Source organism: Suncus etruscus, chromosome 20 (assembly GCF_024139225.1).
Source record: "Suncus etruscus isolate mSunEtr1 chromosome 20, mSunEtr1.pri.cur, whole genome shotgun sequence".
NCBI lineage: Eukaryota > Metazoa > Chordata > Mammalia > Eulipotyphla > Soricidae > Suncus > Suncus etruscus.
In genome coordinates this window covers 34,091,264-34,116,200 of record NC_064867.1, presented here as the reverse complement: position 1 = coordinate 34,116,200, position 24,937 = coordinate 34,091,264, and the positions used below count along the sequence as shown (strand labels likewise).

Genomic DNA, 24,937 nt, shown 5'->3' with positions numbered 1-24,937 from the left:
TCTAGTGCCTGGTGCTCCTCCCTCACCCCTTCTCCCGCAGGCAGAGATTATGCCAGCTCCCAGTTGGATGCTCCTTCTCTTTAGCCAGTCGAATCATCTCTCCTCTTAAGGATCCTCCTACAGATATGGGGAGGTCCTGACTTCTATCTCAAGACAAGGTCAAAATAATAATCAGAAACGGAGGTGTTGGGTGTAGGCGGGAAATGAAAGTGCAGCCTTGTTAACTCTAGACAGGCCTTGATGTTCGGTGGATATGCTTGGCCAGCTTCTTGGAAAATGATGAAGAGACAGAGCTGTAAAGTTCATAAGTGGCACACACTTGTGATTAGCTCAAAAGAAGATTGGAAAGGGCAAGAGTAAATGGGAAAAAAAAGTGACTTAAAGAGGGCCTGAGAGATAGCACAGCAGTAGGGCGTTTGCTTTGCACATGGTAGACCCAGGATGGACCTGGGTTTTATTCCCACCCAGCATCTCATATGGTCCCCAGAGTCTGCCAGGAGCGATTTTTGAATGCAGAGCCAGGAGTAGCCCCTGAGCGCTGCAGGATGTGGCCCAACCCCCCCCCCAAGTGACTTAATGGAAACCAATACAAAATGATAGACTAAAACCAGCCTACCAAAAATGACATTAAATTTTTGATATCAATGTGGACCCAATTAAAAGACAGACATTATCTGGGTGAAAAGGCTCAATTCAATCCCAATGTATCATTGAATGTAAGTATAAGGTCTAAAATAACCAGACATTTTAAATTTAAGGATGGTCAACAGAGATAAGTGAGTAGGGAAATATGTACTATTAAAATAGAAAGCATAAGGAAATGGAGTTACCAGGGGCTACAGTGACAATATAGGTGATAGAGTGTTTGCCATGCTTACATCTGCCCTAGGTTCTATCCCCCTGTGCCCCATATGATCCCTGAGCCCTGCCAGAAATGACTCCTCAGTGCATAGCCAAAAGTAAGAGCTAGACATCATCAAGTATAGCCAAAACTCACCCTGCTAAAAAAAAAGGGGGGGGGAGGGGGAGATCATCTATATTGTTGTTGCTCTAACCTGTAAGTTTTATGCAAGTGCTATTAGCGATGAAGAGGAGGCAAATTTGATTGTTTTTGACAGGAAGATTCATGGGGAGACTCTGCAGCCCCTCAATGTTAATTCCTAACAGGGAGACTTGGAGTATATGGAGCAGGTTCTTCCGGCCCCTCAAAAGTGACAAGTGGGGGGCCCGGAGAGATAGCACAGCAGTGTTTGCCTTGCAAGCAGCCGATCCAGGACCAAAGGTGGTTGGTTCGAATCCCGGTGTCCCATATGGTCCCCCGTGCCTGCCAGGAGTTATTTCTGAGCAGACAGCCAGGAGTAACCCCTGAGCACCGCCGGGTGTGACCCAAAAACCAAAAAAAAAAAAAAAAAAGTGACAAGTGGAGAAAAGACAGGAGGGCAGAAACTGATGGTAGTTGCTTTGGAAATCTATCCAGAGTTCCCTGGAAAAATAAATTAACAAACCAGAAGCCTGGCTACTGGTGTGTAAGTCAGAGGCCAGAGCGAGGCAACACTCAACCTGATGCTTCTTACCAAGAGTGTCATGTGTGTGCGCGCATGTGTGTATGTTGCATTTGTGTGTGTGTGTCATATTGGAGATACTTGGCAAGACTCCTGGAACTGTACAGCGGAGTCTCTAAAGTGCAACTCTCCTTTACTACGGCAGCATGCAGAAAATGTCAAGCATTTCATCCCAAGCATTTCCTCCCCTGCTCATATTTTATTTCCAGCAACCTTTCCATTTCTTGCTTCCCAGAATTTTCAGAACCCCCGGGTAAGGAAGGATGCTCTGTTTGTAATGCCCCCAAAACAAACATCAAAAAGCAGACAGCTGCAGGAAGGGGTTGGAATGTATATTTTTGTATATTCTATTTTTGAGAGGGGAATTGAGGCCATACCTAGGAGTGCTCAGGAGATACTCCTGACTCTGTGCTCAGGAGTACCCCCGGACATTGCTCAAGAGACTATGTGTAATGTTCAGGATTACTGGGGTTGCCACATGCAAGGCATGCACTTGCTCTGGAATAGTAATTTTAATAAGATGAGCCTCTCATCCACCCACCCTGCTAAGACCACCCTGTGGGGGTCTGTCTGTGCAAAAGAAGGTCTGGGTGTCAAAACAACCTGGGTATGAATCTGTTGGACCCCAACTGTTCTTTCTGTCCCTGGCTCTATGTGGTCCCAACCCAGGGAAGCCTGGAAGAGTCCAGACATGGGGAGGGGTCCTCTGCTGATAAAAATGAGCCAGAGAAAGGATCCAGAGGGAACCTAGCACCCCTCTCTCTGCTTCCTGTCTAGGTCCCGGCCTGGCCTTCATTGCCTATCCCAAGGCGGTCACCATGATGCCATTGTCCCCTCTGTGGGCAACCCTCTTCTTCATGATGCTCATCTTCCTGGGCCTGGACAGCCAGGTAAGGGGGGGATGGGAAGTCTGGTCCAATCCCTGTCAGCATCCCACCTACCAGATAATCTCCATCATCATCCCCAAATATGTGCTTGGGGGCCCCTCATATAACTTCCCAGGCACCGTTTTCTGGCCAGGGATCCCCTCCCCTTGTTGTCCTTTGTCAAATGTGAGTGGATGTGGAAAGGTCAGACTCATGCCCTCCGCCGTCCCTCCCTAGTTCGTGTGCGTGGAGAGCCTGGTGACAGCCGTGGTGGACATGTACCCCAAGGTTTTCCGCAGGGGCTACCGGCGGGAGCTGCTCATCCTGGCGTTGTCTGTTGTTTCCTACTTTCTGGGCCTTGTCATGCTGACAGAGGTGAGTGGGGAGGACAAAGGCAGGCCTGAGGGGAGGAGGGAGATACCCTTGAACCTAAGACAGCCTATGCATGCTCTGTTACGGTCCTGTCTACCAGCATTGCTGCCAGAAGAGATAGGAATGACCCTCTGATCTTAGTGATTGCTGAGGGGGACATGGGACTCCTCTGGGCTAGTTCATAGCGGCCTCTGTGTGGTGGGTGGTGTCGGCCGGCCAGACCCCCCTGGACAGGACAGGTGAGATTCTCAGCAGCCTGAGAGTGAGGACAGCTGCCCCCCTTTGTGCAACCTGCTGGGTTGATATGTGACCCCTCTAGCTGAGTGCACCCCACTCCCCATCCTGAAAGGACTTAGCATTTTCTCTGTGAGAGTGAGATTAGGGTGCTGGCTCCCGCCACTCAGGCATGAAAAAATAAGCCGGTTGCCTAGAGACTCAGCAGAGCTATTGTAAAAAATTCAGAGGGAGGGGGGAGCTGGAGCTGAGACCTTGGGTTTGGACCTTTCTAGGTGTACAGGTCTCTGCCACCCCCAGGAAGCTACCCCTGCCTCAGGGGGTGCTGGGTGCCTGCCAGCCTACACCTGTACCCCACAACCCCTTCCTTGCCGAGTGCTCAGTTTTTCAGTCAGCACAGTAATGAGGCACGTCTTTGGGCAGGGCCTCATGATTGTGGGTTAATCATAGTGTGGGGTCCTCTGTTAGGTACAGACTGGGGGCTCCCTAATGTGTGAGATTGAAGGCTACAAGGCTCAAAGGAATCAGCACCATGGAGGTGTCCCAGCCATGGGTGCCCACTGACTTGGTGCCCATGATGCCAACGAACTGTGGCTCTACCCAGGAGGGCCTATGGTTCTCCCAGGACACTGTCGGGGGCCAGTGCTTGGCTACCCAAGGGAGGGCAAGTAGTAGCAGGCACCAGGGCCTGGCACGAATACCTTCACCTCCACAGAACCTGTCTACGATTGTATTAATTATTCAATACAAAGCCCTAGTGTTGTGTTGAAGTCTTTTTCGACTCGGCCCAGTTCCTGCAGCCCCTACGGATGCAGGTCTGTAGGTAACAGGGTAATAGTAGAGTAATGATTTCACAGGCAGTCGGTTGAAGCATCAGGAGAAATCCAGCTTTATTACGAGGCCCTAATCGCCATGTGCATTTCCCACAGGGCTTCTAAACTATGCAGCCTCTTCCTGCTCCTTTGCATCCATCCTGGCTGCCTATCCCCTCTCTCTCTTTTTCTCCCCTTTCCCCAAGCAACCCTATTATTCTCTCTTCAAGATACCCTCACCCATCCCAGGTGTGGGTGGGTCTGATCATCCAGGTGAGATTAGCATATGGACTTGGGGTGGGGTAACAGTCTACAAACAAATTGCCCAATGGACTGAGCCTACTGGGCCACAGAGAGGGCCAGCAGGAGTTTCTCCCTCCTGCAGATCTAAAATTTGGTTCCAGTGAACCAAAAGACCACAGAGTTCTTATCTCCAGTCACGCCGAGCTGGCACTGTGCCCCATTCACTCTGGGGTGGTGATGGTTAGGCCCTGTCTCATGGTGGGGGATACATAGAGGAGGGAGGAGGGGGCCCTACATTGGAGTCATCTCACTCTTCAGCTCCAGGTGACCCGGATGTTTTGATTCTGAAGCATATGAGGTTGTGGTGGGCATTGCTCAGAATTATACCCACATCCCACACTGACCATGCCCCAGTCAGAGGCGTCCTCCTGATGCTACTAGTGATTGGAGGGAGGGGGAATGAGAATCCAGTGAATGGGGCAGAGTGGATGCTGGCCAGCCCTACCACATCTGGGTCCCCCTCCATGTTTGTGTCCCCCACCTGTTTGCACACAGGGCTGTGCTGGACAGAGGCCCACAGTCCCCCATCCCTCCAGTGGACCATGGCTGAACCCAACCCTGTGGCCTGCACATGAGCAAATTGGGGAGATGAGTTAGGGTGTGACAGCAAGGGAACCCCGAATGTAGTCATGGGGAAGAGTGAGAACATGACGGCAGGGGAACCCAAGTGTGGTCACATAGGAAGGGGGAAGTACTGAGGGACATATTTGGGGGATGGGGAACATGGGGGATTTAGGAGAGAGGGCATGAGGTAAACTGAGTCCCAGCCAATAGTCATACCACTCCTATGTCTACTGGGTATTGTCTTGTTTCTGAGTGCCCCTTCTAGCTCCCAGAATGCAGCTATGCCCCAGCTTCATGCTTTTATGCTGTGGTTTGGGCCTGCACCAGGTAGGAATGACTTGCCCCAACACAGAGCCCCCTATCTCCCAAAAAAACTTACTAGGACCACCCCACTCTTCTCCAGGGCCCTTTCAGGTTCATCTTCACAGGGATACATGATGTGAGGAGGCTGAGGCTGCACCCCAGGGGTTGTCACACTCTTCAGTGTACCTGACCCTGGGCGCAGTCTCCAGTCTCTGCATACTCTTCCCAGAGATCTTCCCAGGCCAGGCCAGACCCAGGAAGGGTCTGTGATGGGCAGGAGTAGCAAGCGGGCATTCAGAGCTGTCAGAGCAGTTGAGGGGCAGGGGACTTTAAAATCAGGAAAGAAATAAACCTGTGAGTCCCCCAAATCTGTGGTGGAAGCCTAAGAATGAATGAGTCTATCTGAAGAGGGCCCCCAGTAAGAGGTGGCTCTTGAAAGTGCAGTGGGGGAATTTACCAAGTGAAAAAATGGGGAGTGCCAGTGTGCGGGCACCCCTCTGTCTGTGAAGGTTGGGAAGTGGGACGCAGCTGGAATAAATGGTTGCCCTGGCAGTCAGGCCAGTGGTAGCTAAGGGTGAGGTGAGGGTGCACTGCCAGGATCCTGGTTGTGACAGATTGGATGAGCTGGTGGGCAGAGGTGCTGAGACCAGATTCTTGGTCTTGGTCCCTGATGTCTTCCTGTGTCAGCTCTGGCCCTTGGGGGAGACAAGATTGGGCACATGACCCAACTGGATCAGCAGTGTGCAAAAAAGGGTGGTGGTGGGAGGCCCACGGATGCCCAGCCCACCAGCCCTGCCCAGCCCCTTCCTGTCCCGTCCAGCCATGACCCGCCCCGCCTGGCCATGTCCTGCCCCGCCCAGCCCAGCCTGCCGTCCCTAGGGCGGCATGTACATCTTCCAGCTCTTCGACTCCTATGCAGCCAGCGGCATGTGTCTCTTGTTCGTGGCCATCTTCGAATGCGTATGCATCGGCTGGGTGTACGGTAAGTCGGCTGGGCCCTGAGCTGCGTGGGCGTCTTCAACCCTGCATGCCTTGACAGTCCTAGCATCTCATCCTTCACTTAGCTTCTCCATTTGCAGATGCACTCCATTTGGGGTGAGGTGTTGTGGGCAGGAGACCTTACAAAACACTCACTTCTGCTGCCTTTATTCTCTGAGCTGTACCAGTGGTGAACAGGGACTCAGGAATAAAGGACTGTCCAGTGCAACCGGTCCAGATCACCCAATTCTTTGGACTTTTGGACTTCTTCTGGTCCTTTGGACCCCTCCACAAAGTGGCCATCTTCCCCTTGCTCCTGCCCCACACCATCACTGCCCAAAGTGGGCCTTGTTCCCTGGGACCCAGCTTGCCATGAGCAAGCATGCTACTGGAAAGTAGTTGGTCTGCTATGATGTCCTACTAAAGGGCAATGGGGGAGGTCATGCATTCTCCTTCCTGCAGTGCCCAGAGCGCTCTGTGTTATCCCCTCCATGCAGGAAGCGATCGTTTCTATGACAACATTGAGGACATGATTGGGTACCGGCCACTGTCTCTTATCAAGTGGTGCTGGAAGGTGCTGACACCAGGAATCTGTGCGGTAAGGCCGCCTCTGCCCACCCCAGGGACCCCTGGCATCCAGGAGGGAAGTCCTGACCTGGGCGCTTCATTAGAAGCAAGATGGAGGGAGGCAACAGGGCTTACCTTACTGGGGACTCTGCCACCAGCTCCCCAAAGGACTGTGCCTAAGTCACTTCCAGGCCTCACTTCTAGAACTGCCTGTATGAGAGTATCTGGGCTCTGGGTAACAGAAAAAAGCACCATATTTACCTTCTTTTTTTTTTTTTTTTTTTTTTGGTTTTTGGGTCACACCCGGCAGTGCTCAGGGGTTACTCCTGGCTGTCTGCTCAGAAATAGCTCCTGGCAGGCACAGGGGACCATATGGGACACCGGGATTCGAACCAACCACCTTTGGTCCTGGATCGGCTGCTTGCAAGGCAAACGCCGCTGTGCTATCTCTCCGGGCCCCCATATTTACCTTCTAATCGAGGCTTACACTATGCCCCACAATGGCCATGTTTAATCTAAGACCCCCCCCAACTCCACTCACTTCAAACCAGGCCTGAGAAGTTGTGAGGAAAGAGAAAACTCGAGGGTGCTGGGCAGGAACTTTGGGGTATATGAAAGAACCTCGGACTCTGTGGTCACTGTCGCGGGGTGGGGGTGGCCCTCTCCGTGGGGGTCACACAGGGACCCCACCTCCCTCTCTCCAGAGCATCTTCATCTTCTTCCTGGTCAAGTACAAGCCGCTCAAGTACAACAACGTCTACACATATCCGGCCTGGGGCTACGGCATCGGCTGGCTCATGGCGCTGTCCTCAATGCTCTGCATCCCTCTGTGGGTCTTCCTCAAGGTGTGGCAAACAGAGGGCACCCTGTCTGAGGTGAGTTGTGCCCCCTGGGTGTGGGGGCTTCCTGGGCAGGAGTGGGAGATGAGCTTGATTTTCTCCTCTGTGAAACCCCAAACTAGCCCTGACTTTGAAGGGGGCCTCTGGCCCCTCAGGGAACAGCCATCTTCGTCCCTACCAGCTGGCCAGCCACTCCCTATGCCCTGAATTCTGGGATAGAAAAATCTGGCTTTGCATTTCATGAGCGATTTTGTCCTGGGGCAGATTCAGGGCATAGGAGCTAAGATACATGTCTTGCTTGCCAAAACCCTGAATTCCTTCCTGGCACAGTATACCCCATGCACCACCTCTGCTGCACTGACAGGTGTTACCTCAGTGGTCCCCAAGAACTGCTAGTCCTGAACACCAAACCATCATTCAATGGGGTTGGTTGAACATCACTGAGAGGGGCTCTCAAGACTCCTAAGAAACCCCCACACCCTACCAAAGAAATGCTTTTCCTGTAGTGAGAACTTTGCAGTGTCTACATACCCTTTGCAAATAAGCGCTAATGCTTACCTGTCCCCAAGATGGGCTGAATGCTATAGTGGGTTCTGTGTCCTTGCATTCCCTTATACATGCCTCCTTCTACTCTGGGTCTACTCAGATTCCATGTTTGATGGGACTGTTGTGTATCTTCATTCCTCAGTTGCTGTGAACAGGCTGCTTTTGGCCCAGCACTGTGGGAGAGTCCAAAGCACTGACCTTTTCGTTGTTAGAGAAAGAGGCTGAAGTGAACCTGCTGGTTCCCTTGAATGCTCCAGTTCTACATTTTGGAGGAAGTCTATCTGGTTTTCCATGGCAGAAAACAGATTTTTAGAAACCACCTTATAGACATGTGATATAGATAATACAACCATAACATTCACAGTGTGTGTGTGGAGGTTTGTCAGTGATGGGGGACAGTCCCCAGGCAGACAGAGCTGTCCCAGTGACACTTGGCTGGGCCAGTAAATGGTTTCACCTCCAGGGCCATGGCTTGGGGGGGGGGTTGTGTCCTGAACTCAGGTCCTCACATATGCTGATCTGTGTCCAAACAGGTCCTTCTCAGTCCCTATCTGGAGTGATCATATAGTTACCTTTGCAGAAGGAACTGCTGATTAAATAGCTATAAATATTGTTGGGTTTTTTTTTTTTTTTTTGCTTTTATTTTTGGGGGCCACCCCTGGCATTCTCAGGGCTTATTCCTGGCTCTACACTCAGGGATTACTTCTGGTGGTGCTTGGAGAACCAGAAGCAAAGTTAGGGATCAAACCTGGGTGGGCCCTATGCAAATGATGCCTTACCAACTGTACTATTCCTCCAGCCCCTAAACATTGTTTTTTTCCTTTATTTTATTGTGATGGGGAACATTGTTAGTTTTTCTTCTTTCTTGTTTTTATTGATGGGTAAATTCCACTGGTGGTGCTCAGGGCACTTGAATGTGAAGCCTTGTGCATTCCGGACTCACACCCCTTTCTAGGCCCCAGTGATGCATAAGGACCGTCCCCAAGCTTGGTGATGCATGAGAGAGGGACTCCCCCATGGGACCAACTGTGAACAAGTTCCAGGACATTCCTGTCCTTGACAAGGCCCTGTGCTCTCATGGGCAGTTGGCTCTAGTGCTGTGGGACCCTGAACACTGACCTCTCCAAGAGGCAATGGTACTGTTAGTTCCTTGATATCCCTGCCCCTCACTCTTCTCACACCTACTGGTGCTGGGAGTCTGAGCCAACCCCAACTGAGGAGCCCAACAGATGCTGAGTTCACAGCCCTCTTCTCTCCAGGCCTGCAGGAGTTCTGGGGAGCTTTGCTCAGCAGTGTCCTGGCTCTGAGCCCATGGCCCCATGTCCAGAATTTTCAGCTAAGGCTCAGTGTGAATGGAAGGGCTGTGTGTACTTAGCAGAGGTGAGCAGGATCAGAGACCAGAGCTGTGATCCCCAATGCCAGAACCACCACTACCCCCAGAAGGAACAATCCAGAAGATCCTATCTGGAGATAGGAGGGTCCTTCTCAAGCTTTGCGTTGGCAGGGAGTGGGGCTGAGGACTCTCCCAGTCCTTTCTGATCTCGGACCAAACACTCACAGGTCTGAGCTGAAAAGACATCATGTACTCTGCCCATTACCCCCAGCTTTTAGTAACTGCTGGGCATCCCCAAACCCCAGGGCCTCCAATCCCCCTTCTAGTGATCAGGTCCTTGGGAATGTGTGACTGAGGTTTCCCAAATCGCCATACCAGCCCAGCCTCATCTCAGAGGCCACTGCAGCAGCCAGATCCAGTAGAGACCAAGTACTACCACTCTGCCTTCCAGAAGGTTCTACTAGCTGGCAGGAAGGTCTGGGAAGGAAAGAAGACACAAAGAATAGCTATGAGGCTGGGTCGGGTGGAGGTCAGATAGTCAAACAGAGCTTTCCAGGGACCCATAGACTGCAGAGACCATAGTCAGAGATTGGAGCTTGCTTGAGGGCAATGGAACAACTGGGGTTCCAGTTTATGCTCCTCCTTGCCCCAGCACCCCAATATCTCTTCAGCCTTCCTTGGAAGGGTCTTGTACCTAGAAATGCACCAAGGTATGAGGGAGCCAGGGCTGAGGCTGGGTTCCCAAGACCTTCCCTGTGCTGGCCTGTGCCAGCCACATGGCCCAGAGCCACACAGGGTTGGGAACAGAAGTTGGGGCGTTGGTAAAGCAAATTCACCCCACACAAAGCCCTCGTACCTGCACAGTACCCACTGTGAGCCTCTTTATGTGCAAAGAGCACCCTGTTAGCCAGAAAACGTCATCTCAGCAACCCAGTTTTTTCTGTGACACCCACTGCTGGCGGCCATTTTCACAGAGGAGAAAAATGCAGGGACTAACCCCACATTGCAGCTACATGGAGGGAGGGATGAGAGGGGCCCAGTCCACTCCTGTCTGAGTTCCCCCACATGCAGTGGGGGCCCTGAGCTGCTCTATCCTTGCTCATCCCATGTCCTTGCCCTGTCCCAAACCACCTAGAAATTCCGAAAGCTGACGGTCCCCAGTGCCGACCTGAAAATGCGTGGCAAGCTCGGGTCCAGCCCACGGATGGTGACGGTGAATGACTGCGAGGCCAAGCTCAAGGGCGACGGGGTGATCGCGGCCATCACAGAGAAAGAGACGCATTTCTGAGGGCCCTGGGACCACTCGTGGCCACACCACGCCCGCACCCCCACGCCTCCTAACCTTAGTCGCCCCGTGCCGCTCAGGAGCATTAACCTTGTAAGGAGTCACCCCGGGGTCCAATCACAGTCCCCTGCCCAGGTTTCCTTGAGTAATGATGTCAGATAACAAGAAGAGCCGAGGCTGAATCTGTGCTTCCCAGGATCAGGTAGAACCTAGTTTTGGATTGTGGAATGCACGGTGGGTCCACCCTCACCCTCTTCATGGGTCCCGGCCACCTCTGCAGTCCTTCCTGCATGTCCCCCCAGAATTCTGCTCTGCCAGAATCCTGTCACAGCCATGAGGACGGGTCAAAGAGGTACCTTCTGTGACTTATGTGACCTTCCCATGACCTGGTCCTTCCTCTTTTCTGTGACCTGGTTCTTTCTCCCTTCTTCATGATTTGTTCCTCCCTCCTCTCTGGGGCCTCCATGTTTGTTCCCCTCACAGGGCTGTGGGGTTCATTCTTGCCCCAAGTCCTCCCAGGCTCTGCTGGCCCAGCTAGATGGTCCTCCCCACCTGCCTGCCCTACCCTTACACATTCAAGGTCAGCTAAGCTCTGTGGCATCACCCAGCCCACATCAGCTGGGTGTTATGGGGGACACCTTCCAAAATTTCCCCATGAAGTCTGTTGTCCCTTCACCTCCCAGGAGGTGGACAGAACCTCTGCTCTCCTTCAAGGCAGTTCTGCCCTGTCCAGCGCTGGCTGTAGGGGGGTTCATTAAGGCCAGACGCCCAGTGAGGAGCTGAGCTTCACTCACCCTGCACTGCCCCCACTAATCACCACCCTCTCCCCATCCTCTGTGTCACCAGCAGTACCTTCTAGAAGGTCACTTACCTCCCTTTTTGTGGGGAGCCTACCCACCCATCTTCCTGCCTCAGCCCTTAGCTGGAGGGGCAGGGCAGTCCCCAACCACCCTTTTGTCTGAGGGGGACCTCAAGACCCGGCTACGATTCCAGGACCTTTGGGGGCCAGGAAAACCTCCCCCCTTCCATGCTGCCCTCCTGGGTTTAGTAGCTGGAAGCATCAGATTTTTGTCCTGCATGTTTTCTGTTCACCCCCAACCTCCACCCCACACCCCCGAGGTCAGGACAGAGACCTGGGCCCCCCTACTTTTGTATGCATTGCCCAGACCTGCCCAGCCTCTGGAAACAGCACCTCGGGAAATAGCCTCTCCTCCACCAAAAATAAAAGTTGTCTGTGCCCTCCAGGGACAGATCCCAGGGACCCTCTACTGCTACTGGTCCCCTCAGCCCCCCGAAAGCGCAGGCAGCTGGCACATGCACTTAACCTTGGCTCCTAACACTACTCACAGGCGGGCCGGGGCCCGGGGTTCTGGAGTTTTGTAATTTCCTACTAGTTTTGGGGTAACTTGGGGGGTGGGGAGGGAAACGGGGCAGGGAAACATTGCGGTGACATTTTTGATATTCCTTAGAAACAAGACGTCCTCCCAGAGATATTTACAGGATTATTAAAAAATGAAAAAGGCTGAACTGGCTTTGCCTAATGGACATTTTTTATTGGGTGTTCCAAGGACACACAAGTCTGCTTCCTTGTTTTAAAAAATAATTGGAGGGGAGGCCAGAGAGATAGCACAGCAGTAGGCGTTTGCCTTGCATGTGGCCAACCCTGGGTTACATCCCTGGCACCCCATACAGTCCCCTGAGCCTGTCAGGAGTGATTTCTGAGCCCAGAGCCAGAAGCAACTCCTGAGCACAGCCGGGTGTGACTCCACAATCAAAATAAATAAGTTGGCTTTCAAATGTCACAAATGTCTGCAAACCACCCGGGTCCATAATTAGAGACTGCAGCAGCAGCAACAGCATGGAGTGACAGAATAACAACCAAGGCATGACAACCACCTGCCTTGTTTCATTGATCTTTCCTCATTTGTACAGATGGCGGGGGCTGAGGGGGGGGGGGTCCCAGAACCAGAGAAGTCAAGCCGTTAGCCCCATGTCACACTGCAGGTACAAACCAAGAAGGAAAGGCAAGTTCTGTGTGACCTCCAAATTCAGTCTTCCTTTCTTGTTATTTTTTTTGGTACTGTTCCTTTTTGGAGATTCAAGTAGCATTGGCTTATCACCTTAAGGGATTCTCAGGTGTACGATGCTGTAATTCCATAAGTAGAAACATCTAGAAACACTACAGCCAGAGTCACTAAACCCCACACGTCTGTCACGCCATCTGCAGAAGAGTGTTTGCCGCAAGCAGTGTTCTGGGTTTGCTCCTGGCTCTGTGCTCAGGAATGACCCTTGGCAGTGCTCGTGGGGGGACTGTAAGTACTGCTGGGGGTTGCATCTCGAGGCCAGCACCTTCTCTGCACCCTATCTCTGAAGCAGTTGATGAACCATGCTCCTGCAAGCATCGATGTTCTTCCCTCTACTGGCCAAGTCTGATGCTGCAGCCCAGCTTTCTAGGGTGCCAACAAGGAGCAGAGAAGTCTAGGGGAGCCTTGAAAGTGAAGGGTGCCCATCCTCTGGTGAAGGCAATCTGGTGAAAGCAAGCTAGTTTGTTGCTGAGAGCTGCAGAGTTTGGGAAGTGAAGTCTCCTCAAGTCTGGGCATCCACTGTCCTCACAGCTGTGTTGCTTAGATAGTTGTCTATAGCCTTTCTCGAGGTTCCTCCTCTTAGCTGAGAGATTAGTCTGTGCCCTGCTGGATATGGTGGGTACTCGGGAGAAGCTGATTGTTCCCGCCAATGTGAGGTCTTTCAGGGGTGCCGGGAGCTCCATTCGCCACCAGTAGGAGAACAGAGAAAATGAGCAGCCAAAAGGAGGGAATGAGGTCTCTTGCCCACATTTCACCAGGGCCCTTTGCTCTCTTTCTCATCCCCAAACCCACATCCGGGTTCATCTCTGTCAAGTTCAAGTGAGTCTTTGGCTATGTGAGTTTGAGTCTGTCTTTATGGCCAGTCTCTGCCTCTGTGCTCCCACCTTAGAACCCGGTTCATGGGGCCGAAGAGATAGCACAGTGGTAGAGCATTTGCCTTGCATGCAGTGGACCCAGGTTTGATTCCCGGCATCCCATGTGATCCCCCAGCCTGCCAGGGGTGATTTCTAAGTGCAGAGCCAGGAGTAACCTCTGAGTAGCCCCTTGGGCATGGCCCAAGAACCAATCAATCAATTAATAATAATTTAAAAAAAGAACAGGGTTCATATTGAGGTGAGATGCCACCCCTCACTGAGCTGTCTAGACTAGCCGAAGTCTGAATCACCCCCACAAGGAACTGTAGGGAAGAATATACCCAAGACAGATGCCTATTCTGCCCCATTCAGGTCCCTCAGGTGGGAGGTGAGTGTCAGTGCTGCCACGCTGTCCACAGCAAACCTGCCCCCTGCCAGTGTGTCTAAAGATCACCCAAGCTGTAGGCATTGTGACAGCTGTGGGCAGGACGGGATGGGGCACTGAGTCCAGAAAAGAGCCAGACCCTTGTCCCATCTGCCATTCAGACTCCCACGGTGGGAAAGGACATTTACCTGTCGCCAAAGAGGAAATGAACCAGAGACATCATGGTGCTGCCCATGGCCACACAGCATGACATAGCTGAGCTGTGGTCTTTCTGCTCACATGGACCATATGCTCATGGGACCTGGGGGTAGGGGTCCCCTGGAACTGGCAGACTTGGGTCTCTTTCATGCTGCCCCGTGGCAATTCCTGAGAGGAACAAGGACAGTTCGAGACCAAAGGTGGGAACTGAGATGGCAACCTGAGACCCGAGGGGGATTCCAGAGGGATCAGGAGGATTTTTGGGGTGTCCTCACAGAAGTTAGGTGTGGAGGGCAGGTGTGGGGGTACTGGGGACCTCTGGGGAGATGGTTTGGAGAGCAGCTCACAGCCACCATGACTATGGAGGGATCTGAGTCTCCATCTTTGGGGCCACCAAGGTCTGGGGTGCTAAGGCCACTATGAGGGAAACTTCTGGATAAGCTCCCCCCCCTCCAAAAAACAGAGCGTTCTGGGGTGACAGGGCAATGGAGAAGGGCACTGAGATGAGGGCTCCTGCCTGCAATGGAGAGATCCCGGGAAGTGATCACAACACAGTGCTTCCACCAGAAGTGGTTCTTTGAGAAGTGGGTTTGGGTCCCCACAGGGAGATGCCCCCCACACCCCTCATCCTCCTTGGCAGCCCATCAAAAGGCACAAGGAGAGCTCAGAGGAAAACTGCAAAGGTGGGTCTTGCCCTGAGGGCCTCGAGTGGCCTTTCTCCAGCAACTTGTACCCAGCTGGCAAAAGGCCTGGGAGCTTCCAGAAGTTTCTAGAACACTACCCTTGAAGTCATGCAGCAGTGGCTGGGGGTGTGGGAGAAGTTTCCAGTGCACTCAGACCCCCTTGGTTCCATACTATGCTGGTCTGGGTTCTGCCCAGCTGCCTAGGGTGCCCTGGAGGGGGGTGATGGAGCACAGAGAGACACCCTCCGACTCCCACCGGTCTCTGGCACAGCAGCCAGCAGGTGGCACTGCCGCTCAGCCCATGACAGCTCCATGACAGCTGAAAAGTGGGCCAGGGGTAGGGGCAAGGGGTAGGACAGAAAGGTGAAACTGGGGGCCTCTGACGCCCCACTCTGGGACCCCAGAAACAGAGAAAAGAGGGCATCTTTAGACAAGACTCCCCTTTATCACACACACACCCCCAGCTTTGTGCCCTCACTCCGTTATCAGACACTGTTCGACCTTAAGGAAGTGTCTACACCTCTCTGACTCAGCCTTGAGAGTAGGCCTCAAGTCCTTGGATGTCACTGTCCCCGCTAGGATGTCTAGGCTCTTGAAGATGCCCTAAATTCCACTTGGGATCTCAGACATCTCATTGAGGTAGGTTGGAGCCTGACTCCACCTTCTACACCATTGCAAATCCCTTCGCCTCTGAGTCCCAGTTTGCCTCACCTGTAACCCCACATCCTGTAATCCACTATACCTGGAGATTTCTGCAAACCTGGGTGAGCCATGGGGGGAAGATTGATTGACTTATGATCATGTTTCATGGGTCATGTCTCATGGGTCCTCACACGGCATTAATAAGATATATTTAGGAAGTGTCCAGGGGGCTGGACCTACAGTCCAGCACCTCATTTTGTACTGTGACCCTGGGCCATGCCCCACCTTCCCCATGCTGCGTTCTTCCAGGTAAACAGCTGCCTGTGCACCCCACACCTAGTAAGGTCTCAGGACCTTTTCACCCTTTTCACCCTGGAGCCAGCTGGGGCTGGGCACACTGCTCGGTGCCCCCTCCCAAACTGGGGCAGCTGCAGCAGCCCCCCAAGTGGGCTGCAGAGCGGGGCGCATCCCCGGGCATGGACAAAGAGCAGTTGTTGCCACGGAGCTAAAATTGCCTCCCTCTGATTGCCGCTATACAAACCCGCCACTCGCTCCCCACTCGGTCTATTTCCAGAACACTCTGATGAACGCTGATTGCGCTTTGATTGTGGTGTGTGCCTGCCCAGCTCCCCCTCTCCAGGCTCCCACACCCACCCACCCACCCAAACTCCACCCCAAGGCCTCCTCCAGGAGCCTAAGGGTCTCCCCAAAGAATAATGATCATCCATATGGGGACCTGGGTCAATTCACTTCCCCTCTCCTCACCTTTATTTTTTTTCTTTTATTTATTTATAAATTTTGGTTTTGGGGTCACACCCGAAGGTGTCAGGGTTACTCCTGGCTCTGCACTCAAGGATTTCCCCTGTTAGGGTGCAGGGAATCATATAGGATGCCGGGATCAAACTTCTGGCAGCTATGTGGAAGGCAAGTGCAAGTCCTTGCTGTACCATCACGACAGCCTCGACCTCTTCCAAGGTCCCCACCTCACATGCACATGGGTATATATAAACACACGGTGGACTGGACTCAAAGATGGCTTCTGCCTCTCAGCACTGCAAGAAGCAAGTGTAACCTTCCAGGAGCAGGATTTACTCCCCCAAACTCAGAGCTCCCGCCTTTGTTAAGCTCAGGGACATAAATTTGTGCCCCCTGCAGGGAGTTCCCTCAGCCCCAGACAGGCAGAGCCCTTGCCTACATACCCCATTAGAAGGGTAAAGGCAGTGTGTGGCCAGGTCCCGGGGCAAAGCCTCCTCAGTCCTAATGCCCATGTGGTCCAGCAGAAGCCCTCCTCTCCCTTTTGGGCTCCTTCTTCTGTTTGGAGGTAGGTATCCACCAAGGGCACCTCAACCTGTAAGCCACTGCTCGTATGGACATGTTACAGGTGTATCTCAATCTAGAGACAGGCAGAGGGAACATGTGTTCAGCTACTGGCAACCCACAAACTCGGTGACTTGTCCCCCTCAAACCCCAAAACCAGAAGCCCATTTGGGGCTTCTGTGGAGTCTAGGGGTTGATTTGGAGGACTTTGTGGTTGTGGCAGGCAGAGGGGAGCCTGTCTCCAGCTTTTTGACTGTGTTGTAAGAAAAAAAACAGAAGGGGCCGGAGAGATAGCATTGAGATAGAGTGTTTGCCTTACATGCAGAAGGATGGTGGTTCGATTCCCGGCATTCCCTATGGCCCCCTGAGCCTGCCAGGAGCGATTTCTGAGCGAAGAGCCAGGAGTACCCCCTGAGCGCTGCTGGGTGTGACCCAAAAACCAAAAATAAAGGAAAAAAAGAGCAGAAGCCCCCCCCAGGCCTGAACCAGGGCCAGAGAACCCCCCATGACTGTAAAATATTTTTACACTGTACACTCTATAACTTTCCCCTCGACAGAGGGTGTTAGCCCAGAGATAAAATCACAAAATATACCCACCCTATAAAGAGCAGGGTCTTCTCTCTTCAGCTGAAATAGAGGAACTAAAGACCCCCCCCCATGTCCAGCTGAAAAAGAGGACCTGGGTGGGTCCGAATGTCCCACCAGGTAAGGACCCTCTGACACAAAGTTGAGACAGCAAAAAGTTGGGGCATCAACCCTAAGCATGATGTGATTTCTATTCAACTTGCCCCCCCCCCAGTCACTCTACTGGTTGGATGCCACTGGGACCTTAACTAGCCAAATAGATTCCCTTTTGCCTCTTGCTGAGAGTCTCCTTCGAGAGCCTTTATGGGGCTCAGGGGTGCTGTCCCCCTCCATTTTTCACAGAGCCTGGCCTGATATGGAGCATACAGGCATGAAGACATGAAGGTGGAAACAGGGGCCTCAGAAGTGTGTAAAGGAGGAGTCTCATATGTCTGTCCCTCAGGCTCCCTGGATAGGCGCTGCTGGAGGAAACCCGAAAGATGTTTTGAGGGGTCAACTGGACATCATGCTGGGAGACACCAAGTCACAGTCCTTGAATGGGTCTCAGGAGCACTTGGGGCCCTCCACACCCCCATGCAGACTCAAGACCCTCACTCTGCTGCTTCCCACCCCCATCTCTGCAACCCCTTGCTCCCTCTGAGCACCCATCATCATCCCTGGGGTGGGCCTTAGGGATTTTTGAGGTGCACTCAGGTTTTTCTTGGTCACTCTGTCTCCCCAAATTCCCAAAATGCAAATCTGACCCAGAGCAAGTGACCACACTTTCATTTTCCAACATGATGACCCCCCCAGCTCAGCTCCAAGGATAAAGACAGTCTCACATAGTGGTTAGGACACCCTAAAGGTGCTGTCCTGGCCCCCCTTTAATACCTATCCTCAGCGGCCCCCACACCTGGTGCTCTGATGTGGACAGTGTGGTCAGGAGGCCTGATTTCACTTTTTCCCAGCATCTTCCCCCATTTTCCTCCACATTCCCTGGATGAAGCTAAGCCCCACTTTCTGCAGCTGCTATATGGGAGTGAGCTTCCCGTGCAGGGAGGAAAGCAAAAATGTTACTGCAGTACTCCCTACCTTCAAGCCAAGTGCTCCTAGACAGGTAAGCTGACTGGTGAGCTGCACAAAGCAGCAGAGAGCAGGGGACCTGCAGATAGCAGAGGGTGGCTCCGGTCGAGATCAGGGGGCTGAGTAGGATCTCAGACAGGCCCCCATGTTTGGGGTTAGTATGTTCCCACAAGGCTCTGCGAAAACTGCTATTCCACCTTCTACTCACTCCCTTTCTCTGTAGCTCTTTCTTTACAGTCCTCCCACCCCAGGCCTCTTCTTCCTGCCCCTTTGCATAGGCACCCTGAGCTCCTTCCTCATTCCTTCCGGCCTGGAGATCCTCTCTGCAGCAGTCACTAGACCCCACCTGGGTCCCAGAGGGCTGCTCCTGCCAGGAGTATTCTGCAAATGGCCCTCATAAGTGACCGTTTCCCAAATCTGGCCAAGCAAAACAGTTGGCTGATGGCCATAAATGCCAAAGCCTCCCACCCTGCCTGCTTGCAGGGGGCTCCAAAGTAAGCCTTGAGAGGGTAGAAGAAACCCCAGATGTTCTAGTGCTCCAGAGGAAAGTAGAACAGATGGAGTGGACCACACTTCTGGGCTGTGTGACCCTGGGCTAGCCTCAGTTTCTCATCTGTGAGATAAGGAAGCTAATTTCACCCCCACTCCCAAACACACCACTTGTGAGGCTTTTGGGGCACTAATGATGCAAAGCTTAGCACCAACCAGGTTTTATGGGGTGTCAGGGGCAGGGGTGAGGATAATGAAGCCAGTCAGATTTTCTCAAGGTATCTCAGAGGAAGGAAGGGACCCTAGGGGTAAAGGCCCTTAGGTGCCTCATACCCCCATCTCTGTAGTGTCCTGTGGTGTCTCAGTGGCATCTCTAGGACCCTGCATGCTTCTCTCTGGGGCCACTCAGCAGGAACTATACATCCCCTAAACCACTACAAGGCTATGACAGAGGCCTGCCTGGTGGAGGAGTCTTGTGAGCACAGATGCTGAGAGCAGATGTACCAGGTGCCAGGATACTTCTGAAGGCGGCCCTTCCCACTCATGTGATCCCAGCATTTCTTCCCTTCCTCCCTGTAGGCCTACAGTGTCATTGTTATGGTGAGGCAGACACAGAGGCACTAGGTTGGGGATTGGGGGCCTTGGACTTAGACACAGCAGGAAGAACAGAGCATTGCTTAGAGCCCAGTGCTTCCAACCCAGAGACAGTGGGAGGATGGCAGCTGACTCTAAACTTCACCTGGGAACCCATTCTTCTGGAAGGGGCCTGAACCCCAAACCTCTGTGTGCTTCTCTATATAATGGGGACGATGGGTCCTACTTTCATGGGGGTGTTAGAGGAGGAGGATCACCCACTAAGTGTCATGGCCTGGATGTTGCAAAGGAAAGAGGGTACAGGCAGTTGGTTACCTGAGAATGACATAGAACTAACCTCACTCAGCCTTCTCAACATGGAGCCACCTCCCTCCCAGGCCCTGAGTTCACACCTGTTTCTCCTTCCCAATCTCTTCTAAGGTGGAGAGATTCATTCCTGGGGACCCCTCCTCCAAGCACCCAGTACCCTCTCTCAGAATTAGAACCTAGGGGAGCAGCTGAGGTCGCACAAGTGAGCGAGCCCTTCCTTCCTCTTCCCCTCCCAGCCTCTGGAAGACGAAAATAAATGCTAGCTGTCAGGATCATTTTGGAGCTGTCAAAGGTACACACAATCAACCCCCCCGAATTATTAATAAGTCACAAGCCTAAGGACTTGGTGGCTATTCAAACTATGACCGGAATATATTTATTTAGCTGTAAAAAGAAACAGAACCCACAAAAAGAAAGAGGTCTCTCAACCAGGACTGGATGCTGATGGAGTCTAGATGCTGGGTTTCAGCACCATGGAGAGGGGCAACAGGGATGTTGGAAGGAAAGGGAACCAACCAACCTTTCAGCTCACTCAATCTTGGGGTCCTATTGCTGATACTTTGACTAAGCTGCCGAGGTTACAGCCTGGTTTCCCTCCACTCCCACCCTTGGGGTGCACTTCAAGCCCAACCCTCACCCCTTTTCTCCCTACCCGCAGAAGCTGGGTACGCCCTGATGATAATTGTCTTTCTGCAGCAATCCCAGGTAACTAATCAACACTGTGATGCTGGCAGCTGTGACAGCTCATGGAGTTCAAAACTGTCAAACTCGAGGTAATAATTGTCTTCAAAAAAAATAAAAGCTCGAGAATTAGCATAATCAGGGCATTCAGAGGCCGTATTCCAAAGGCATCATGGGATGGGGGGAGTAAATTCAGGCATTGGGAGGGACCCCAGCAGAGAGATCACCCCCACCAGGAGATAGTTGGGGGCTGTCTCCAATTCTGGAGACAGAGATTCGAAGGCAGCAGTGAATGGAAAAGTGCTAGGGAATGTGAGTTTATATAAAAAGCGTTTTCTAGGCAGTAATATTGTTGATCTTGGCCGCCTTCCCACTTCTCCTTGGTTGTGTATTTACTGAGCACCTGCTGGGAAGACAGCCAGAATTTATGGCAGGCAAAAATAATAATAAGTTCAAGTTCACAGACTGTATTCCAGCCACCAGCTCCCTTCCCAGAGAGCCTAGCTCTGTGCTGTTCAAAGAAGATTGGGGTTTGGCTTATCCCTTTTTTCCATAGCAGCCCCAGGTCACTGCCAACTGGAATACTGCCCAGTGGCTGCCTTCTAACTGGTACATTGATGGGGCATGGTGATGCTTTTCCTGCACTGTGACTGGGATCCTCCCCACCCACCATGAGGGAGGAGCCATGTTTACCCTCACCTGATTTTATTTATTTGATTTCTTTTTGGTTTGGGGGTCATACCTGGTGCTCAGGACTTACTCCTGGCTCTGCCCTCAGGAAATCATTCTGATGGAGCTCAGGGAACAGTTTGTGATTTAGGGATCAAGTGTGGTCCAACTGCATACAAAGCAATTATCTTCTCTACTTAACTGTTTCTCCAGCCCTATCACCCCCACTTTATAGAGGAAAAATGGAGGCATAGCGTATTTTAGTAATTCTTTAACCCACAGATTTGAAAATAGTGATAGCCTGGAGGCTCCTTAGAGCCTCTCCTGAAGTCAACATTCGCAGTTAAGGGGAGGTGGGAAGCAAGACCCCGCATCTGGTGCCCTCAAAAAAAGTAAGGCACATGCATATGAATGGGCATGCACAGAAGATTCCAGAGTCATTCTGTGTCCTGGGTGCAAGCTTGCCTTCTCTTCCCAAAGAAGTTCCTGGGACAAAGAAATGTGACAAAGGCAAGGGAGAGAGCTCATAGGCTAGGTGACATTTTTCACATGGGAGGTCCAGGTTTGATCCCCAGTACTAAATATGCATCTCAAGTACTTCCAGGAGTGCTCCCTGAGCCTTGGGTAAGGAATGGTCACTGAATACCACTGAGTGTGCCCTCCAATAAGCCAAGAGGAAAAACCTGAGTGTAAGATTACCCAGAAATTGATTCTATTACCAGGATTCAAAGTGACATGATTAGATCTAGAAGAATTCGTGAACTAGGATTTTTCTGGAAATGGGGGTTCAGGAAACATAGAATTCAGGAAACAGGGGACCCAGGAAGCAAAGAAACCAGAAAGCAGATAAACTAGGAAACAGAAAATGGGGACCTGGGAAACAGGAGACCCAGAAAACAGAGGATCCAAATAACAGATGACCCAGGAAACAGGGATCTAGGAAACAGGGGCCCAAAAATCAGGGGATTTGGGAAACAGGGGTCCAGAAAACAGATAAACCAGTAAACAGAGGGTCCAGAAAATGGAGGACCCAAAAAACAGGAGACCTAGAAAAGTGGGCTCCAAATATTGCCCCTGGAAAATGACCTGGAACTTAAGGTCTTCTTGGTCAGGACCTGAGTACCAACTCCCCTCCTAGGGATCACTCAGACCTTCTGCTGTCTTTACCTCCTGGGCTGCACCCCAGGCCCCACATAGTGGGGCTGGGTCTCTCGGAGCTTTAGTCTTATGTTCCCCTTAACTTTAAGGTCCTATGGCCTAAAGAACAACTCAAGGATCTATGAAAACATCTTTTCTCTGAAATGAGTGAAGAGACAGGGTGAAGAAAGAGAAGGGTACAGAAAGATACACAGAGGGACAGAGAGACAAAGGGACAGAGAGATTGATAAGGACAGAGCAGATGCAGAAAGGGAGACAGAGGTGAAGGGAGGGCCATGGTAAGCTGTCACTGATCCTCAGATGCAGGTCCTCTTTGATCCTAGTTCCTCCAGCCCTAGTTGTGTGAGGGCTCAGGGCCATGAACCCTACCTGTGTCAAACCGTTGGTCAGAGAGAAGCACCAGAAGCTTATGGAGGGAGCTAGGCTGAGCCCCTGAATCTCACTGCTGTCTCCGGTGCACTGACAGCAACCACTGCCAAAAGCAAAATGGGCCCCAGGGAGGCTTCCTTTTTCTCCTTTCATTGGAGCCTAAGTCCATGGGGCTTCTAGTGCCTGGCCCCTGACCCTGCAGAAGCTGTCATCATGGGATGACCTCACTTTTCAGCCCCTACTTCCTCCTTGGTGGTGCCCACCAGAGCAAGGAAGGTGCCCAGCGATCTGAGTGAACGAAAGGTGAGTTCCAGAGTCACCATCCATGGGGCAGAGTGTGTTTCAGCTCATTTCTGGGCTCAGTGACCCTCTGGGTCCATCCAACCTGCATGACATGCTGGACACATCTGCCCATAGCCTGTGCGATGACAGGAAGGAACCTCCTTCCTCATAAAGGCACTTCCAACTCCAGCAGCTTCCTTGTGGCTACTCCCAAAACAAGTAGGGGTATCACAGAGATGACAAGGATGATTGTCACCTCTTGTTGGATAGAGTGTGGCTGGGGCTCCCCCAGGCCACCACACCATAAGGACTGTCTCAGACATACCTGGAGACAGGGTTGCCAGCTTCCTTGGATGGGACCCCAGGAAGCCTAGGTGAGGGATGAAGAGATGCACCACCTACTTGTTTCTGAGATGGTTCCCACTGTGGATACAGTGGGTGGTAGACTTCAGCACAGATCTCATCTCAGCCAATACCCATAGGAGTAAGAAATTGGGGTACATCTGTCCTGCAGAAACAAAGGATTCCCCCCATGATCTGGGGAGAAACTAGGGGCACAGTCCTAGTGGTTCACCCCATACCTGGGGTGTATGACCCAACCATTATTTGTCTCCTGTATCTCTGCAACACTTGTATGTGGCTTGAGTTATGGGCACCATCACTGGCACTTAAAAATGAAGGAATGGAGATGCAGAAGGGCAAACTCTGCAAGATCTCACAGTTAGGGAGGGACCCCAGAAATGGAGGCTCCTGCCCCAGCGGGTGTCCAGGAAGGAACCCCAGAACTAAAGACTTTTGACCCAATGGGCATCCAGGAAGGGACCCTTGGACTGGAGAACAGAGGAGGAAGTGGCAAGTCTTCCATGGACACAAACAACAGCAGCCTTTCTGGACACAAATGTTCATACATGTGTTCCATTAAATGAACAAATAGATGTCCATGGGTACCCTGTGGGAGGCCCTGAGGTCATGGCATTCAGTGTGCCCTGCAGGATGTGGCATGAGGCAGCCAGGAGGCCACAAGGCTGAACAGAGGGTGAGCTTGTCAGGGCCCCAGAGCCTAGGTCCACTACAGAGACTGGGCTTCCATGAATGGAGGTGGCTTCTGATTCACATGGAGCAGGATTTCCCTATGAGGCTGAGAAGAGACTACATGAATATAAAAATGAACGACTGAAGGAGCAAGAAAATGAATGTGTGAAGAAATGAATGAGGGAGGGAATGAATAAGTAAAATAGTGAATGAATGAGAGAATATGTGAATGAGGGTGAGAAGGAATCAACAAACAAAGGATGCATGGAATGAACTGGTAAAGGATTGGACAGATGCAGGGATGAAGGAGTGAGTGGATGGTATCAGGAGCAAACAATTGTATGAACATTGAGTGGAAACAAAAAAATGATCAGACCAAAACACCAAACCCAATGTCAATGACAACAGAATCAAGACCCCCAATCTACAACAAGCTATACACAAAGGGAACCTGTTACAAAACTGTCCAGGGGGCAAAGAGGGGAGATATGGGATGCATGCTGGACACAGGGGTGGAGGGAGGACAACACTGGTGGTAGAAATGGCCCTAATTCACTGTCACTATGTACCTTAAATATAACTGTGAAAGACTTGCCAGTCCCATTGGTCACAATAAAAATATTTAAAAAAAAGAAAAGAAAAAGAGTGAATGGATGGCACATGGAGAGATGAGAGAATGAAAGAGGGAATGCGTGAACAGAGGCAAGTGTGGTGGTGAGTGAGGGAATGAGTAGGTGGAGGATGCTGGGATGAGTGAAAAGTGGGTGGGTGTAGGGTGTAGAGATGCAGGGGTGAGTGAAGGGTGAGTGGGTGGGTGCAGAGGTGAAGGATGGGTGAAGGGTGAGTGGATGAAGGATGCAGGGGTGAGGGATGAATGAAAGGGTGAGTGGATGGGTGCAGGGGTGAACTGTGAGTGGATGAGGAGGGAAGGGAAGGGTGAGTTGTGGAGGCAAGAAGGAGGGGGTGAGTGGATGGAAGAT

At 51.9% G+C, this 24,937-nt stretch overlaps 1 protein-coding gene across 2 annotated transcripts in view; it reads left to right on the top strand.

Annotated features, from left to right (window-relative positions):
* SLC6A11 (solute carrier family 6 member 11) overlaps positions 1 to 11,360 on the top strand; it is an 86,412-nt gene extending 75,052 nt beyond the window's left edge. For both annotated transcript variants that reach the window (XM_049766279.1, XM_049766278.1), the window contains 6 exons: positions 2,340 to 2,452; positions 2,666 to 2,803; positions 5,896 to 5,998; positions 6,492 to 6,592; positions 7,266 to 7,436; positions 10,415 to 11,360. In XM_049766279.1, coding sequence (XP_049622236.1) covers positions 2,340 to 2,452; positions 2,666 to 2,803; positions 5,896 to 5,998; positions 6,492 to 6,592; positions 7,266 to 7,436; positions 10,415 to 10,567 — 779 coding nt within the window. In that variant the 3' untranslated portion in view covers positions 10,568 to 11,360. The remainder of the gene's footprint in view (positions 1 to 2,339; positions 2,453 to 2,665; positions 2,804 to 5,895; positions 5,999 to 6,491; positions 6,593 to 7,265; positions 7,437 to 10,414) is intronic.
* Positions 11,361 to 24,937: the final 13,577 nt, after the last annotated feature.